Genomic DNA, 20,417 nt, shown 5'->3' with positions numbered 1-20,417 from the left:
GGGCAGGGATTACAGGTGTGAGCCACTGCACCCAGCCTGGGCTAGTTTTTTGTTGTTGCTGTCGTTTGTTGGTTTTAAATTAGGATTGTTATTGTTTCGGTTGATGTTTAAAAATTCTATAACTTTTGATTGGTCTGTCCCAGTTCTAGTTTTCCTATAAGCCTGCTAATGTTGCTGTGTGATTTTGTATGTATGGCATGATAGCAGAAACACTTATATTCAGTTTTACAACTCCGTGGCATGGGTGGGGAAGAAAGAAAATATCTTTCCAGTCTTCAAGACAACATACTGTGTCCTGACAAAATAAAAAGGTAAAACCAAGTGACAACCCTTACAGATAAATAATGCCATGGAAATAACTCCTGGATGCACAGTGGAATCCAATAATGAATATCAAATCAATCTGCTGGATGTCCACTTGCAAATTAAAAGGACTTGGTGGTTTAGCACTCTGATGTGCACTCTAATGCAGGTCTTTGAAGAACCATTTTAGTTCCCTATTTGTGTTTGTATCTGGGTCCTTTGCTACAAGCCCCACTTTCTTCACTGAAACCAAAGACCTGGTGAATAGTGTATTACAGTTAATGGATTATGTGAGGTTATGGTGACTGTCCTGTTGACTTCATGGTTATTTACCTGAAGTTGTTGACCTTCTACAATTGAAGTCTCATATGTATTGTTCCAGTATGACTGGGACAGAATTGAATTTTTTTCCATTTTGAGGAGCAAGCTAAGCATTTCCGCAAGTCTTTCTTGTTTTCATCAGCATGCTTCCACCATTGACCCTGGAGTAGTAACATGTTCTCTGGCCACTCCAGGAATTCATAGGTGTGAACTTAAGGAAGCCATTAAGACTTCACTGTGTGCCTCATAATTAACCTCATCTCAGTCCTTCAGGAAATTGACCTCAACCAAGAAAGTCATTCTCTGTGAAAAGTTTTCCAAAGTTTAAATACTCAAAATTTGAAGTAAATATTTTCATCGTTCACATTTTCCTTCCTTTAATAAATGGCAGAGTAAGCATAAAGAAATAATAGACAAAAAAAATTAAAAAAATTAAACGATACCTTTTTGCAGTGCTTTTTAGTTCACACAGCATAAGTAGAATTTTAACAAACACCTATTATGATCTCAGTCTGCTAAATAAAATGTGCCTTTCAACAGCCAGCTCGAGGCTGAGCTGATGTGAGCATGGACAAGCACAAAAGCACACTGCTGGGGTATTTTAATGTCTTTGTTTGATATCTGTGAATTCAAAAGAGCTTTTAAGCCGTAAATAGAACCCTACCTTTGTCATCTTTAAAATCTCCGCATCAGGTAGGTTAGTGTTGAATGTCACATCTTTTATGTAGGTTATTGCAATTTCATCCCCATCCATCTCCATATACATTTTCCACTTACAATCCTGGAATTAAAAACAAAATTACAGAATTTGAGAAAGTGAAACAATTTTTTTTTTAGTCTCAATATTTCCTAACATGCAAAATATTCTAAATGAAGTATTATTGGAGTGGCTTTTTTTTTCCTTTTTCAATAAAAGGACATGAAATTAGATTCCTATGTATATCTAAATAAGCCCCAGTTAGTGCAGCCTTGAGACATAATGTATCAGTGTTAAGTGTTCTATTATAGGAGTTAGAAACTCAAAATCCCGAAGGGACTAGGCAGATAATAAAAAGGAGTAAAGCCAGGCAGTTTCCTTATAAAGCTTTAAGTGGCAACCTTTTAAAATAGACCCATTTAATTTACATATTAAACATTGTAGGAACATTTTCTCATTGCCACAAAGAAATGTGGGTTTTCTACCTTTCTTGAAACATAAGGCCCTCTTGATCCACCTTTAATTTTCCTAGATTGATAATGATGTGGGTTCAAGAAACTCTCACTTTCCTCTTAATACGAAAGAAAACAACAGTGCAAATGTGATGATATATGATAATGGACAACTAGGGAGTTATGGGGTGGGTGAGGGACTCTGGGAAACCAAAGAACAGTTCCCCTAAAGGCACAGCTACTTCGTGGCTTCTGTTGATTGTTCCCATGTGGAAATATGAGCCCAGTTTTGCTAGGTCCTTTAATATTTCATGAACAGCTGAGAATTAGGATCCTTATGTAAAACTCTAGATTTTTAAACGATAGTATGTTAATTAAATTTTTAATAAAATCACCATATAATGAAAAAGTGCTTTACATCATTCGTTACCAGGAAAATGCAAATTAAATCCACAATGAGGTACCACTATACACCCATCAGAATGGCTAAGACTGATAACATCAAATGTTGGCTAAGATTTAGAGTTACTGGAACTCTCATATTAATATTAATACATTGTTGGTGGGAATGTAAATGGTACAATTGCTTCAGAAAAATTTTGGTAATTTATTATAAAACCAAATATATGCCTATTCTATGACCCAGAAATTCTACTCCTAGGTATTTACCCAAGAGAAAAGAAAAAAGACTTGTCTAGATATGTTCTTAGCAGCTTTATCATGTTGACTGGGAAACTTGAAACAAGCCAAGTGTCCATCAAAATGAGAATGGATAAACTGTGATATATGCAAAGAATGGAATACTACTTAGCAATACAAAGGAAGACATTATTGATGCATGCAACAATTTGGATAAATCTCAAAAACATTATAGTGAGTGAAAGAACCACACAGAAAAAAAGAACAACCTAATGATTCCATTTATGTGATATTCTAGAACAGACAAAACTAATTAATGGTAGAAAAATTCAGAAGGGTGCTTGCTTCAACAGATGGGGACTTACAAGGGGTATGAGGAAACTTTCTGGGGGTAGCAGTGCTCTATTGATAGAGGTTTGGGTTACATAGGTACATGCATTGGTCAAAACTTAGTGAATATATATTTTAAATCTGTGTATTTCTCTTTTTAATTAATTTTATAGTGATTACTAAAACAATTTTTTTGAGACAGGGTCTTGCTCTGTCACCCAGGCTGGAGTATGGTAGCATGATGTCTGCTCACTGCAGTCTTGACCTCCCAAGCTCAAGCGATTCTCCCACCTCAGTCTCCTAAGTAGCTGGGACCACAAGCACGTGCCATCATGCTCAGCTAATATTTTCTTATTTTTAATTTTTTGTAGAGCTAGGGTTTCACTGTGTTGTTGCTCAAGCTGGTCTCAAATTCCTGGGCTCAAGTGATCCTCCCACTTCAGCCTCCCAAAGTGCTGGGATTACAGGTGTAAGCCACTGCACCTGAACTGCATTTCTTATTCTAGCACACTGAAATATTTAGGAGGAAGTATACTGATGTCTGCAAATTAATTTGAAATGTATCAAAAAATAAAGATTGATGGATGGCTAGAGGGAGGGGTAGATGGATAAGCCAAGTATAGTAAAATGTTAATGGTTGAATGGGGGCTAGGAGGGTTCACTGTAAAATTCTTTCAACTTTGCTGTATAAATAATTTAATAATAATAACGTTTGGGGATAAACAAGGAAAATAAATTCATGTCTTTGTACCAAATTTGACCCCTGGACCATAAATGCACATTCTCTCTATCTGTCTGTCTATCTATCTATCTATTTTTTAAATTTCTTTTTTAGAGATAGTGTCTCGCTATGTTGCCCAAGATGGTCTTGAACGCTTGGCCTCAAGCAGTCCTCCCACCTCAGCCTCCCAAGTAGCTGGGATAGAGGCATGAGCCACTGCTCCTGGCTGTGTGTTTTTTGAAGCATGAAGAATCCTGAGGATTAAGGCTAATGTACCAAGCACCTCACATGCTGAAAATGCCCTCATAAATAAGAGTGGACCTGGAATGTTTCCTAGAGCAAGCTCAGACATAATTCATATGGAAAGGCATCCACAAAGAGGCTGTTGAAAGCCTGTTGGCTTCAACAGGAAGCTGGAGGTGCCTGATGTTTTAGGAAAGCCTCTAGATGAATCGCAAACCAAGCAGGGCCCATGTCTGACCCTCTTTGGCCAGCCACATTCACAAGATGGAAAGCCAATTAGTGAAGGAAAAGGTCTATTCAATAAAATGAAAACCTGGTTCTTGGCTAACATAAGTCAAATTAGTTTCTCCGAATTGACAAATCTCTCAGTATTTCTTTGTTTTGGAGCCACTGCTACCCAGGCAACGTGGGTCCTGAGGTAAGTGGGCAGGATAATGACTGTTTGGTGTCATGATTGCTCTTCTCTGAAATAGCAAGAACCTCCTCAAGGCAGCAGCTGGGATAAAAAGCCTTAGAAGAGATGAGTTTACTTAGTTCAGTTTCTTTTGCCCGTCAAGTTTGGGAATTAAGTTAGTCAAAAGCACAGTCAAAAGACCTTGAACTGTATGAAAACGCCTGAACTTCCCCTGCTTCACTCTCATCTCCTAACCAGGGAGCTCTCCCATGACTTCAAGCTAGAAATCAGACCCTCCTCTGCACACTGTCAGAACGGCTCTGTGTGAAGAAGCGGCTGACAGGAGGAGAACTCAAATTTGTGGAGTGCTTACTATGCTCTAGGCATGTTGCTGGGCACTTACACCATGCTGTTTTATTGGATATCCATCAGAACCCTGAAAGTCAGGACTATTTTCCCTTTAGACGAATGAGAAAAATGAGGCTCAGAAAGATTAAAGAACTTTCCTAGGGTTTCATGACCAATACGTGGTTGACATCAGCACAAGGCTGCGTGACTCCAAAGCTGGAGGAGATACTAATGGGGACAGACAAGCGGGAGAGGTGGCAGGTGAACCTGCTGGATGGTTTTGTTGAGCTCCATAAATGGGTCCAGCCATGGACAACAGGCAGGTGGAAGAAGGACCAGAGATTTCGTTGATACAACCAAGAAAGCTAGTGGCCATCATCCTCCCTGCAGCAACTGCTTCCCTGCTCCCCAAAGTCCAACTTTTGGAGAAACACTGATACAAATAATAGGGTTAGAGACCTTTTATTTTTAAATTCTCTTTTTCCCTTCTACTAAAGAAAGGCTTTTACCTGAACCATAAAAGAAGGTAGCTACAGAAGGAATAAAACTATAATCAAGGAAGTCATAAGACAAGGAGGGCATCATTCATTTCACTAAAAAGTAGGTTCTGCTTGTTACAAAGCTGGGTAAGAGAGAAAGAGAATATGCTGCAACATGCAGTGCCCATGTAAATCATTAAGTTAATCTGACAATGGCCTGACCTAACTCCAGGTATCTTCAGGGCATCTATGATGTCATCGTTGCCTAGTTAACAAAAGTAATCCACAAATAAAGTAATGGAATTCCTTATATTCTGCTCAGTTTCAAATTAGCCTAAGGTATCCTTAATGTTTTTGCCATCTTGTGAGTCATAAATTGTCAGTGAGGATTGTCCACAACTCTGGGATTCAAATGGTTATTGAATTGGACTGGACACACTGCAGACATTGAGATGCCATGTAACGAGTACTTAACTGATCAACCCCTGAAAAGGCTATCATTACAAATAAAATGAATTAAGTCATCAATAACATCACTAAAAATAACAATTCCACAAGTTTATGAGCCTAATATAGGATTTTACTTACATATCTGCAACCTTTTCAGTACCTTGGCTGTGGCAGGGACCAGGTAATGGGCACAGTGGACTCTGATTTTTTTTTTTTTTTTTTGAGACGGTGTCTCACTCTGTTGCCCAGGCTGGAGTGCAGTGGCACAATCTTGGCTCACTGCAAGCTCCACCCCCTGGGTTCACACCATTCTCCTGCCTCAGCCTTCAGATTCAGAGTAGCTGGGACTACAGGCGCCCACCACCACGCCCAGCTAATTTTTTGTGGTTTTTTTTTTTGTATTTTTAGGAGAGACGGGGTTTCACCATGTTAGCCAGGATGGTCTCGATCTCCTAACCTCATGATCTGCCTGCCTCGGCCTCCCAAAGTGCTGGGATTACAGGCGTGAGCCACTTTGCCCGGCCTAGTGGACTCTGATTTTAAAACCATTCACTTTGACCAGGGTAAGATTTTTTTTTTTTTTTTTTTTTCTGACACAGGTTCTTACTCTGTCACCCAGGCTGGAGGGCAGTGGTGCAATCTCAGCTCACTGCAGCATCGATTTCCAGGGCTCAAGCGATCTTCCCACATCAGCCTCCCAGGTAGCTGGGACCACAGGCGTGTGTCACCATGCCCGGCTAATTTTGCCTTTATTCTTTGTAGAGATGAAGTCTCACTATGTTGTCCAGGCTGGTCTGGAACTCCTGGGCTCAAGTGGTCCTCCTGCCTCAGCCTCACAAATTGCTGGGATTATAGGCATGAGCAACTGCACCTGGCCCAGGTAAACTACTGATTTTGGCTTGAGGTGAGTGATAGAAATGTGGGCACTGACTTTTGAATTAGAAATATTCAAGGGTCACTTTGAATGTCTGTGAACAACTCAAAAGCAAACATCTCTCTATTCTGAGGTCCTATGGGAACTGCAAAGTACTCCTTTTTCAAAACCATCTCACCCTGGTAGTCTGAAATGCTCCTGTTATTCACTCCTCTTATTAAGGTGTTGATGATTCCTATTAAAATGGAAACAGTATGGAAAAAAACTGTACATTAAGTCATTACTAGTGGGACATTGTGGGGCAAGGTGGGGCAAGATCACAAGTTTAAAGTTTGATTACCTGGGCCTGAATTCCAGTTTTGTCCCTTTTCCTCCCAACCATAGCCAACTTATGTAACCTTTCTGAACCTCAGCATTCTTTACTCAGAAGTGGATTGTTGTGTCATGTGAAGATTAAGATAATGTAAATGCAGTTCCCAGCATTGTGCCAGAACCGAATTAGGAGCTCAAAAAGGAATAATTATCATTATTACCAATATGGTCACCAACACAGCTCCAATTAGCTGGTTTGTCATCTAGCAGCCATAAAAGGGAATGGGACCGAGAACAAGGTAGCTTTGATGGGCAGGAAGGTGTAAAGAGTGGGCTAGAAGAGGGACCCTGCTGGAGTGGGCAGGCTGGGTCAGCGCGTCTCACTTGGGCAGGAGTCTGGGCGTGCAGGGGGCTGTGAATCATTTGGGTACCAGGGAGTGATCAGAGATGAAAAAGAGAAGATGCAGCCAAGCAGCAACATAACAATGGCCAGTTTCATGAAATGAATCAAAGAAGGAATAAATTCGTATCTTCTTACATAGATGGATCATATAACACCAATTCTGACCTTCCCTGCTTCCACATATCCTGATTCAGCACTACTAAGAAGCAGCACCAGATGTCTGGAGGTATTGTGTATGATTGACAGCCAGAGAGCATTATCTTGGATGAGGAAACCAAAGCACAGAGAGATGAGGTAATTTGACTGAGGTCACACAGGTAGCAAGTGGTGGGGCACAAGTGCTTGACGGGCATTTGCAGGGAGTGCTAATTACTCTTCAGCAGGAAAAGGGAACTAGCCCAGGAGCGGAGGTGGGCACTGGGAAGTGCTTTTGCTAGGATTTCGAGTAGCAAAAAGTAGTTACCCGGAACTTTCCACTAGCTAGAAAATCTGCCTCTCAATGCAAATCTACAGGAAACAAATGGAATTTTGTTGGGGCGAGGGGAATGTGTGTGTTTGACATGAATGAAAAATACAACAATTCTGGTGGGTGCCCAGAATATGCATGTTTATCTGCTGAAATACCTGGGTAATTTTAGGAGCACGTGTGTGGCTAATGGAGGATGAGAAAGCATTCTATCTGAACTGCTTCAGGATCACCAAGTGAAAAACTTTTCTGAATTAAGACTACTGGTCAACTAAAACAGAAACTCTTACACTGTGAAGATAAAATCCTAAACAACACTCAGTTGATGCTAAATTAAGTATCTCTTTGTGAGAAATCACTATTACACTCTCTGCAAGCTGTTTAAATTTTTTTAGAGTTCCAAGCTAGTACAAGTGATGCCAAACATCACAGACAAGTGATCTCCCCCAAGGAAGAAAAAAGGGAATGAAGAAAATGGGGGAAGAGGTGAGGGAATAAAAAGAAATAAGACAGAGGTAAATTTTCCAAATAGGAAAAGAGATTAAAAGGTAGCACAAAAAACTAGAGTTTAAAGTTCTGGGCAATTCGCAGACAATAATCTCAATCTCTCTCTCTCTCTATTTTTCCCTATCAAAATTTAATTGCATGTATCAACATTATAGATAAAACCATTAAACAATCAAGACCAAGATCATTCAGGATATTTCAGAAAGAAACAGACTCCCAAAATTAGCCTTTCAGGCTTTTATAGATCACCTTTACCTGATGTTACAGACATTTAAACAATTTTAAGTGTATTTTCTTATTGAGGTATAATTTGCATATAATAAAATGCACAGATTTTTAATTGTACAGTTCAGTACATTTTGACAATAGTATATATCTGTGTAACCACCAGAATAAGCAAGGTATTTACGGTACCCCAGAACCTTCCCTCGTGCCTATTCCCAAACAAGCTGCCTGCGTAACCAGGACACTGTTCCAGCTTCTATCACCATAGATTAAATTTGACTGTTCTGGAATATCACAAAATTAGAATTTTACAGCAGGTACTTGTATGTTGTTTTTGAGATTTATCTATGTTAATTAATCCTCGCAGCCTTACCCTGTTATAGAGAGCACTGCCCCCATTTTACAGATGAGGAGACTGAGGCTCAGAAAATGGGGAGATTTGTAGCCAGGTCATTTGGCTTTGTAGGATAGGAATTCAAGTCCACGCATGCCAAATCTAAGCTGAGAGGTTAATTTTCAAAATCCACCACCAGCCCCCAAAACCATGAATGGAGAAAAAGTAAAATCAACCAAGAATGCTCAGGGTTTCAGCAAAAAAGGCCTGTCTTGAGGAAGCAATTTAAAATATAAAATACAGAGGTCAGAATAAACTTTTTAAGATTCAAGGGAAGACTGGAAGAGCCACAAGAGTCACAACTGACTGTTGTGGCATCTATGAAGTAATGCAAGATGAAATAAGAATACGATAAAAATTTTGTTCATGCTGGTATTAAAAGTAGTAAGATGTTGACAATTTAGGCCTCTGAAGGCTCCTTTATATGCGTTGCTATTATCTAGCTCAGCTGCTGAAACCTGCAGTTTTAAAGGCAGGAGAGTGGAACATCCCGTGATAGCACCTGGGTTATTTATCATTAAGTATAACCCTGCTACACTATATTTTATTATGCTGCCTTTAAAAAAAGATAATACAAGTATGGTTAATTTGCTTCTCTTCTTTATCTATACAGTGTCATGACCCACCATGGCTTTGTCCCATGAGATTTGTTTTTTTTAACCAAAAAGAAATCCACAAGAAACTCTCCCTAAAAATTCCATTAATAACCTCTTTCAGCGTGTATAGGTTGCAGGGTCTGGAACTAAGAATGTTTTAATCTCTTCAGCAAAACAATGTCTCATAATGATGTACAGGACTATTGCTGTACTGATGAAGAATCATACATAATTCAGCACCTTTCACTTGGCACCACTGTGATATCCTCATTAGCCGTGGCTCACAGTGTCTGTCAGATGGTGTCCATGCGAACGCAGGCATTATATTGTCTTTGAGATGTGCAGCTGCTTCCATGACACTGCCAGTATATAAAAACATGACGCCAGTTTGTTTTATTTAGTGCTAAACCTTCCAGTTTGTAAAAACAAGGCTGACACAGAGCCTGACATGAGGCAGTGAAAATAATTAGCTCTCATTTTCTCAGCCTCCTATTTCCTTCTCCCTGCTGTGTTCTCTTTCCACTAAACCACCACATGTCAGTCGAAATGGGAGGCAATTAGTGGGCTCATTTCAGTCCCCACAACTGTGCTGAAAAGAAAGTATTTATGATGGCACAATGAACAGCTGAAAGATTAAATAACATTTGCCTTTTGAAAAGAAAATGACTTCTAGCTAAATGGGCAATTTTTGATTATTCTCAAACAAGCTTAGAGTAGTTGGTTTTTAAAATACAAGAAAGGAAAATGAGTCATTTTTAGGTGAAAGAATCAAATAAAACTTGACACAGTAATGCAAATAACTGATGTTTTATTGCAAAATATGTAAATGCGTTATACCCTTAACAATGGCTTGTGTCTAAGGTCAGGGCAGATTGGTGCCAAGTAGACACCGGTGGAGATAAGGTTGTTATATTGCCTTTTGGGGGGTTGTTATTTGAGTTATGTATGAAAAAGGGGCTTTAAGGATGATGTTAAAATAAAGTGAAACAAATCAAGTGAGACATACTTTCATATGATGCATTACACACTTGACTGTCTAAAATGGTTCAGATGTTGACATGTTTGGAAAGGGCATTTTCCCCCTTAACTGTATTTGAAATTGGAAAGTACTAGGTCTTCATGATGGAAAAAAATAATAGTAAGTCTTGCTATTGATTTCTGAATAATTAAGAATCTATTCTATGTCAGAGTGGGTTTCTTAACAAATATAGAAGTTGATCTCGCTTGCCTAAGCACTGCTTTAACATTTTTAAATACTGGGAAATCTACTGCAAATAAAGTTTTATCCAGGATCCTCAAAATATAAAAACAGCTGTTCTACCTCCTAAGTTCTTCTCCTCCCACCCCATGACTTTAGGGGTGACTCGAAGAAATATGATTTTCAAAGAAACACTAAGCTAGTTAGTAGGCATTGTTTATCAGTTGAGCTATTATCGATTCAAATCCTAATGTCCAGGATTGATATGGTTGTCCTACATCCTTGATTTTCCAACATAGTGCTTTTTAATTTTACTTCAAATAGTCTGTGTCTTTTATAGTTGATTATTCTCAACACCTAATTTTTGGTTTAGAAAACAGAAGCCACTGTGAGTACTGAGGTCTCTCGCTGCAGAACTTGCAGTGATCCTCAGAAGCTTTTGAAAACTTTCTTCTAAAAGCAAAGATCTCTCTCCTATAGACAACTGTGCCTGTCATCAAGGAGTCACAACTATGACTGTTTCCACGTTTTTTAAAGACAGTCACAAATTTACATTTTGTTTTTCTGTTTCCAAACTATATTCTTACTTTTTACAAAATTGAATCCCAATTTTTGATGTATGCATTATGGTCAGTATGAGACAATATGACAAAATGAGACAATGGTGATCCAGAGACCTGAGCCAACTGACAATGGATTCATTAGGAGACTGGAGCTCTCTTTGAGTTAAAGACACTTATTATTATAGTTGGTAACCAGCAATAATGTGCTTGTAATTTATTTGAGCCTATGTTTTATCATGTACATCACTATTTTAAAAGGAATTCGTAATCTTGATTAAGAAGACTAAGAGAGACCCAATAGTGTGCTGGAGCCAGCTCTCATGAGCTGATTGCTTACAGCCATTCCCAACTTCAAATCCAGTGATGCCAGATTGGTAACTTGAAATCGGCCATAGTGGGAATTTTTCACACCATGGAGATCTACACATGCTACAAACCAGGGCTTTCTCCCATTGTTAGACACTTCCTGGCCTGCTAGCGTGTATGCAGGACTGTCAATCCATTCAGCAGGTATGCACTGAGCACCTCGCCTAGTTCTGCTCTAGCTCTCTAGCTCTATAGGTGGCTGTCCAACCCATTTGACAAAGTACATTGCCACACTCTGTAATTAGAAATCAGCAGTGACTTATGCAGTTGTAAAATTCTGAACTGCATTTGCTTCTTTGCTCAATTAAAACTTGTGTTTCTTTCTCATTTTTAAAAAACCACTTTATTGAGATATGACTGATATATGAAAAGCTCTACCTATTTAATGTATATAACCTGATGAGTTTGGAGATACATATATAAGACAGAGTAGGGACGGGGCTCAACCCTACCCTCCCAACTAGTATGTTTTTTCCATACATCCTCACTGACCGTGAGAACTTGTAAACTGTGTGACGAAACTGAGAAGCAGCATTCCACCGTCAATCTCTAGGGAGTTAACCCTGTCACCCGCATGCACACAAAACCAAGAAAATGACCCATCCTAACCTCTTGCCTCATTATACTACTAAAATCCCCGCCCCAGGAGCTTATCTGCCATTTTTTGATCATGCGATGCATGTATTAACATGATTTCTCACTTCGCCTGCACACTCTGTGCTCTGTCCTGCACATGTAATGACTTTTGCTTACCTCATGCTTATTCATGTCACCCTTCTTAAAACACTGCAAGACCTGCCCTCAGAGAGCCAGTCAGAGAACTCTTGCTCCCATGCTGTCTCCCTTGGGCTTGAGCACAGGCCCCAGTAAAGCCTTGTCTGGGAAACTTTCTCACCCTCATGTTAATTTCTGTTGCATGAGAACTCAAGAACAGGTAGGTAACGTATGCACCTATGAGACCATCACCACAACCTATGCCATAAACATTTATCTATCACCTCCAAAAGTTTCCTCCTGCCCTCTTATTTATTAGTTATTATTTTTATAAGAATGCTTAACATGAGATCAAATTTGCAAATTTTAAGTATATAACAACCTGCTGTTAATTGTAGATACTATGCTGTACAGTAGATCTCTAGAACTTATTCATCTTAGATACTTAGGCACACAAATTCATGTGTGCATACATGTATGTTTTTCTCTCAAAAAATAGTTGATCATGGAAATAAACTTCCTACACTTAATTTTTAATAAACGCAAGATATATCAAAGTAAAGTGCCGCTTTCTGCTCTTCTGAAATTTCCAAAAAGTGTTGGCTTTATACTTACAAAATCCTTTTCTTTGTGCCCTGTTATTTTATTCATGTTTATCTATCCATTTATAAAGATTGCACAATAGGGAAAAAAAAAAAGCCCTATTTAACAGTTTTTGATATTTATAGTGCTCTGAGAAAGGGCCTGGAGATTCATCTAAGTTTATTAAAAGCAACATTTTATAAGCAATGTAATAAGGACTTAAAAGCACAATACAAGTGGGAAGCATTTGTAAAAAGCCGAATTTTTAACCTATAGATGACATGGCTGGAAAAGCAGAACTATTGATTGAATTTCTTCCACTGCGGAGTGGGAGAAGAGGCCAGGTGTTAACAATGGCAAGGGTGGAAGGCAGGAGAGGGAGTTGGCTGGGCAGGAAAGTCCTCTATTGATAAGCTTCCACTTTGTGGGCATCAGTAATTCTGCTTCTACCTCTTCCAAAGGTTCCTCTCATTTACTCTTCCTGCTTTTCTTGCCCCTTTGAAATAGGAAATTGGAAGTGATGGTCATCTGGGAAGCAGTGGCTCCAGTCTGGAAGCCTGGTCTTTATTTAAGGACCCACTCATAGGTAGCCGGCGTGTTCGGAGAGTTGGGAGGGGCAGCGTGCTGTTTCCGTTACTTTTCCCCTAACCTCAGTCTCTTATCTATGTCAGGTTATCAGTTTAGACCCATGGGAACCCAGCTTCAATCAGGTTTCCTTTGCCTTATTGGGGAGAGGAGGAAATAAGGACGCAAGGAACAAAGTCTGTGACGGTTGAGCATTTGTAAGGAATGGACGACTCCCCAAAGAGTTCCTTCCTAATTCTGCTTTTGAATTTTTATGACACACGAAGTCTCAAAAAGATCTTGGTGAGAAAACTGCTGGGTGATTTGATAGTTTATCTCTTGGCAATTTGAGAATCAGTATTCCTGCATGGTGAGCTGATAAGAGATATAATAATAAAATCTAGGCAGCCGAATATTTTAATAAAAAGGGGTGGTTGCCACCCTGGGGAGCGCATGAAGTCGCCTGAGATTCTGGAAGCCGCTTTCCTTTTGTGCCAAGTCAAAGGCCTTAGATTGTAAAACACAGGGCACTTTGATTGCAAAAACAAAAATAGTGGTAATGTAGAATTAACTGACCCCCAAATGCCTTTTCATTACCAATATCCTTATTTTGGAGGACAATGGTATCTTCCAAAATGAGGCAGTGTGACACAGTAGTTAGACCCTTAGACTGAATTTGCCCCTTACTAGGTTGGAGCCTCTGGTGAGGAGTTTCACCTCTGTGCCTCAGTTTCCTCGTGAAGAGGATGATACAGAGATAATGTTCCCTGTCATGTGGAGTTGAAACAATTACACAAATATGCCCTTTGCAAAGTGCTCACCAGAAGTACGAAGGAATAATAATTATCCCTAGCATGGGAAACATTCAAGCAGAGAAAGACACAATTTCTGCCAGTTTGATTGTCGTAACTTCCAGGTTGTCTCCACATATGATGTCATCTAAATTAGTATTATTATTTGAGATGAGTCTTGCTCTGTTGCCCAGGCTGGAGTGCAGTGGTGCGATCCTGGCTCACTGCAACCTTGCCTCCTGGGTTTAAGCGATTCTTCTGCCCCAGCCTCCCAAGTAGCTGGGACTACAGGCGCAGGCCACCACACCCAGCTAATTTTTATACTTTTAGTAGAGATGGGGTTTCACCATGTTGGCCAGGCTGGCCTCGAACTCCTAACCTCAAGTGATCTGCCCGTCTTGGCCTCCCAAAGTGCTGGGATTACAGGCATGAGCCACTGTGTCTGGTCTATGTCATTTAAATTAATAATTAACTTTACTATTTAGGAGCAGGTCAAGTAAATGGGGGTAAAACCTGTTTCGCTTATTAATTTAAATTGCCAGTGAAGCCTTTGGTCTAATCATGATGTTTTCCCTGCTAGGTTGTTTCAGAAAAAGCACATTTCACTTGTGGGAGAATTCCTGTAAGCATCAGTGGGGCTGGAGCCTGGTCAGGTCCTGGCTCTTTGGAGGGATGTGGCTGTGAAGACTAAGCGCATGGGCAAGATGGCCCTGCAGCCACTCCTGATTATGATAGCAGGGCAGGCACTCAAACACAGATCACCTTCCAGGGTTCTGCAGATCAACCTCGCTTTGTGCCATCATCCATCTGCTTGTAAAATGAAGCTAAGAGAAATAACTTAATCTGAATTCTTAGGACAAAGGTGGACAGGGTTTTTCCTTTACCTATTTGTGTATAAGGTAATATTTTCCTGGCTTGCTCTTAGTAGGCTTCAAGTTGTGGAAATGACATAATTTTAAGGGGTAGTTAGTGGGTGGTCCTTCTCAAATGCAAAGGGAAAATGTAGCTACTATTTTCATGATAAAGTCACTGTCATACCTTATTCTCAATGGCTGCCATTACAACACATTTTTCATTTTACTTATAAAAGAAAAGGTGAAATCCAGCAAATGCCTCTGCTATGCTCCTAGGTTGGAGAGAACTTGCAAAGCTCCAATTTTCTCTTGGAAAGCTTATTCCGGTCATGGAGGTGGGGGTGGACTTAAAGGCTTCACCTTTCCCATGAAGAGGGTTTCTGAGAACTTGGTTAATTGGTTTTTTCTTGGGTTCTATCTTTAAGGCCCAAGGCAACAAGGTTTTCGTGTGGGGAACTGAAATTTCAATTCAAAGCACATTAATCAGAAAATATTTCATAATGCTGAGACATAGGCTGGCATAGCTGGTATAATTTAGAACAGGACAGTAATTTATTCTAGGACTGTTTTATATAGGTTTACAGATGGCTTAAATGCTGTGGGTCAGGTGTGAGATCTAGCACATATTTACTACAAAGACAATAATAAAGATGTAATTTCTGGTCTTAGCTCTGTCCTTGCCTCATCCCAGGCAAGTCATACACTTTCTCTTGTTATCTCTTTCTGAATCAGCAACGATGATACTATGAGTTATGCATCTCACCCAAATGCTAACGGGATAAAGGAGATGACATTTATTGAATACCTGAGCTCTTTAGAAATGTATTATCTAAGCAAAAGCTTTAAGCATTATGTTCAGGAAATTATTCTGCAACTGCCCACCAACCTCTTCAAGCCCCAATAAAATACTCATGGTTCCAAAAAAGCTTTTCCTGGTGAACCTCACCCATTCCAGTCACTTCTTTATACTTTTAGCACCTTAGCATCATATTCACATTGTATATTTCACTTTTGATCCACCACTTTATAACATCATCTCTCTAGTTGCCCACACTAGAAACCTCAGCACCCTCCTGGGCCCTCCCTCCCACTTGCTGCGTCTCCAGCTAGTGACACAATCTAATTCCGTTTCAGTGTGTCCTGGGACCCATGGCACTGTCACAGGCTCAGCGCTTTGACATTTTTCACCTGGTTGTCTGCACTGCCCACTCACAGATCTTTCTCACTCTAGCCTGGCGGCCCCTTTCCAATTCATCCTTCTCTGTGCTTCTGAAAGATCTGTTAAAAACATAAATCTGGGCCGGGCGCAGTGGCTCACGCCTGTAATCCCAGCACTTTGGGAGGCCGAGGCGGGCGGATCACGAGGTCGGGAGATCGAGACCATCCTGGCTAACACGGTGAAACCCCGTCTCTACTAAAAATACAAAAGATTAGCCCGGCGTGGTGGCGGGAGGCTGTAGTTGTAGTCCCAGCTACTCGGGAGGCTGAGGCAGGAGAATGGCGTGAACCCGGGAGGCGGAGCTTGCAGTGAGCCGAGATAGCGCCACTGCACTCTGGCCTGGGCGACAGAGCGAGATTCCGTCTCAAAAAAACAAACAAAAAAACATAAATCTGATCCTATCTGCTCTCTTCTTAAAATCCTTAAAACTCCTTGGCTTAGCACATAAGACAGTGCTTTTTCTGGTCGCCAGCCCCCTTTCTGGGCACTCCCTTTGGCATCCCCCTGTTCCATGGTAAGTCTTTCTAGAGGGAGGATGCTTGAGTTGAGTCGTGAAGTCCCCTCAAAATTATTCCAAGAAAGAGCTCCCTGTGTTTTCCTGGCTTCACGCTTTTGAGCTTTTGCACACATGGTTTCTTCTGCCTTCAATGTCCTCTCCTTACCTAGTCATTCTTAGTGGCTTTAACATTTGAGCTTAAGCAACACTTCTACCAAGAAGACTTCAAGGACCCTCCCTCACCCCTTTCCCATCTGTTGTAGATCCTCATCCAGTGAACTCCCGTGGAACCACGTAAATGGCTTTGTAAAAACTCATCATTCTGTACCATAGCGTTTTGTGGATTTTGTCTATTGCTTATGATAAGCTGTAGGTTCTGTAAAGGCTGGGATTGTACTTTTTGATTTTGTATCAAAATCTAGCATCTACCTTAGAGCCAGGCACAAAGTAGGTCCTCAGTAAATGCCTGCCAAATGAATAGATAAAATTATTACTCTGGGCTGGGCGCGGTGGCTCATGCCTGTAATCCCAGCACTTTGGGAGGTCGAGCCGGGTGGATCACGAGGTCAGGAGCTCGAGACCAGCCTGACCAACATGGTGAAACCCTGTCTGTACTGAAAATACAAAAATTAGCCGGGTGTGGTGGTGTGCCCCTATAATCCCAGCTACTCAGGAGGCTGAGGCAGGAGAATTGCTTGAACCCGGGAGGCGGAGGTTGCAGTGAGCCGAGATTGCACCAGACTGCACTCCAGCCTGGGCAACAGAGTGAGACTCTGTCTTTAAAAAAAAAAAAATTACTCTGGATGAGTGACCAAGGAACAGCAGAGGATCAAAACCTGCAGCACTGCAGCAACTTTAGGGCTTGTAGATAATCTATGACTCAAGAAGTCTACATCATTATTACCAAAAACAGACCATTGTATTCAGTTTCAAATATTATCCATAGCTCCTTATTTTTACTAAAAAATAGATTTTTCAGTTTTCCATATTAATAAATTATTTCTTTTTTAATTGAAAATATTTTCTTGGCCAGGCGCAGTTGCTCACGCCTGTAATCCCAGCACTTTGGGAGGCCGAGGTGGGCGGATCACCTGAGGTCGGGAGTTTGAGACCAGCCTGGCCAACATGGAGAAACCCTGTCTCTACTAAAAATACAAAATTAGCTGGGTGTGGTGCACACGACTGTAATCCCAGTTACTTCTGAGGCAGGAGAATCACTTGAACCAGGAAGTCGGAGGTTGCAGTGAGCCGAGATCGTGCCATTGTACTCCATCCTGGGCAACAAGAGCAAAACTCCGTCTCAAAAAAAAAAAAAAAAAAAAAAAAAATTTTTCTTGGTTGAGATCTCTCTTCACAAGTCTTTTCCAAGGAAATTTTTTCTCTCTTCTTTTACCACCTACAAGCCATAACAAAGCTTAAAGATAACCCATAAATTCAATGTCATGGAATCAAGAAAACCAGAAAAGGCAATTGAAATGTGCAATTTGTTTACCATCAGATGAGCTTAGGGGTGGCCACAGCTGCAGAATCTCAGGGTTAGAAGTGCTTCTGATACTGTTGGAGACAGAAGAACTTACTTTCCTGTCCCCTTTCTGTAGCTCCTTCTAACAACAGGAATGAATAGACAGTGATCCATTCACAGAGAGAAAACTATTCTTATGTAAGAAACCTGGATCCAGAGCAGCTCTCACTCAACCAAAGTCTGTGGCCGAAACAAGGGAGGTAAAGATTTTCATTCAGCAGGTAAAGAGATAACTGCAGTGGTGCAGGCAAGACACATTCTTGCATAGATGTCTAGAAAGGGCATCTTTAAAAAAAAACTTAATGTTTTTGGGTATATACTAGGTGTATATATTTTGGGGGTACATGTGATTTTTTTTTTTTTTTTTTTTTTTTTGAGATGATGTCTCACTCTTGCCCAGGCTAGAGTGCAGTGGCACAATTTTGGCTCACTGCAGGCTTGACCTCCTGAGCTCAAGTGATCCTTCCCACTTTAGCCTTTCCAAGTAGCCAGGACTACAGGCTTACACCACTACACCCAGCTACTTTTTGTATTTTTTGTAGCGATGGGATTCCACCGTGTTGCCCAGGCTGGTCTCGAACTCCTAGGCTCAAGCGATCCACCAGCCTCAGCCTCCCAAAGTGCTGGGACTACAGGTGTGATTCACTGCGCCCAGTCTTTGTGATGCTTTGATACAAGCATATAATATGTAATAATCACATTAGGATAACTGAGGGCATCCATTACCTCATTTCTTTGTGTTACGGACATCCCAGTTCCACTCTTTTAATTATTTAAAAACATATAATTATTGTTGACTGTAGTCACCCCGTTGTGCTATCAAATAATAGATCTTATTCATTCTGTCTATATTTTCACCCATTAACCATCCCAGCATCCTCTTGCCCTCCCCTGCTATGCTTCCAAGCCTCTGGTAATCATCATTCTACTATCTCCATGAGTTCAAGTGTTTTAATTTTTAGCTTCCGTCTTTCTGCGACTGGCTTATTTCACTTAACATAATATCCTCCGGTTCCATCCATATTGTTGCAAATGACAAGATTTCATTCTATTTGGGAACAGTATGCCATTGTGTATATGTACCATGTTTTCTTTATTCATCTGTTGATGGGCACTTAGGTTTGCTTCCAAATGTTGGATTTTGTGCACAGTGCTGCAATAAACATAGGAGTGCAGATATCTCTTCAATACATTGATTTCCATTCTTTTGGTTATATACCTAGAATGGGATTGCTGGATCATTTACATTCCCACCAACAGTGTACGAAGGTTCTCCTTTCTCCACATCCTCACCAGCATTCATTATCGCCTGTCTTTTGGATATAAGCCATTCTAAGTGGGGTGAGATGATATCTCATTGTGGTTTTGATTTGCATTTCTCTCATAATTAGTGACGCTGAGCCATTTTCCATATACCTGTTGGCCATTTGTATGTCTTCTTTTGAGAAATCCCTATGCAGATCTTTTGCCCATTTTTAACTGGATTATTAGAAAAAGCATCTTTGGAAGGCCCAGGAAAAACTCAACCCCTCACAACAATTTCCAATCATTCCCAGGCACTGGTTCCCAGGAATGGCCTGGAGCAAGCATGGTTTCACTGAGGAAAGGCCAGGGCCAGCTGAGCCTACCAGAGCAATCGGTAGGCTCACACAGCTTGTGAGCTGTATTTATAAGGTCCCTTGGCTTCCCTCAAGGGAAGGCTTCCACATTATGAGTAGTTAAGAACTTGGGTTCTGAGACCAGAGCAACCTGCATTCAAATCTTTATTCTGCTATTTGCTAGCCATGTAACCCTTGGGCAAGTTATTTAACCTGTCCGAGCCTCAGTTTCCTCATTTGCAAAATGGGGGAAAGTAGTTTTCACACTTCAGTACTGTATGCCTGGTACACAATAAGTGGTCAGTTAACAGAAGTTATCATTATTATCATTAGCTATTTATAGTAATCAAAAGTAACACAAACCTACTATAATTCTAATTCACAGGCTACCTAGGCCAAATAATTTTTCCAGACTTTCAAAATGACATAAACTGAGAGGCTTATTGAAGAAGTGTTGCTCAAATGCCCTGCCACCCTATTTAGAGCTGATAATTTGGGTCTCCACATGGCCTACAGTTTCATTCTTAGTTTTTATTCTCGGTATTATAAAGCTGCTTTCTCTTATGAATCAGCAGGAAGCTGTGACATGAGTGGTATACACAGTCTGGTATCCACGGCCCCCCTTCCCTGTCCATGCTTTACTGTGAGTTATCCTGATGTTTGGGTGGCCTCACATGGGCGTCTTCAGCTGACTGAGAAAGTAAGATTCCTAGACTGGATTACAGAGGCAGCTGGCAGCCTTTCAGCTAAATTCTATTTTATAAAGTCTATAAATTTACTCAAAATCCAGTTACCA

General features: G+C 40.6%; 1 protein-coding gene across 2 annotated transcripts in view; it reads right to left on the bottom strand.

Moving 5' to 3' along the window:
- The window catches only part of MAP3K20 (mitogen-activated protein kinase kinase kinase 20), a 193,358-nt gene that overhangs the window by 7,411 nt on the left and 165,530 nt on the right, over positions 1–20,417 (bottom strand). For both annotated transcript variants that reach the window (XM_055108786.2, XM_034954519.3), the window contains one exon: positions 1,289–1,405. In XM_055108786.2, coding sequence (XP_054964761.1) covers positions 1,289–1,405 — 117 coding nt within the window. The remainder of the gene's footprint in view (positions 1–1,288; positions 1,406–20,417) is intronic.

Source organism: Pan paniscus, chromosome 13 (assembly GCF_029289425.2).
Source record: "Pan paniscus chromosome 13, NHGRI_mPanPan1-v2.0_pri, whole genome shotgun sequence".
Taxonomy (NCBI): Eukaryota; Metazoa; Chordata; class Mammalia; order Primates; family Hominidae; genus Pan; species Pan paniscus.
The sequence above is the reverse complement of the archived record's forward strand: the minus strand, read 5'-3'. Positions and strand labels throughout refer to the sequence as shown.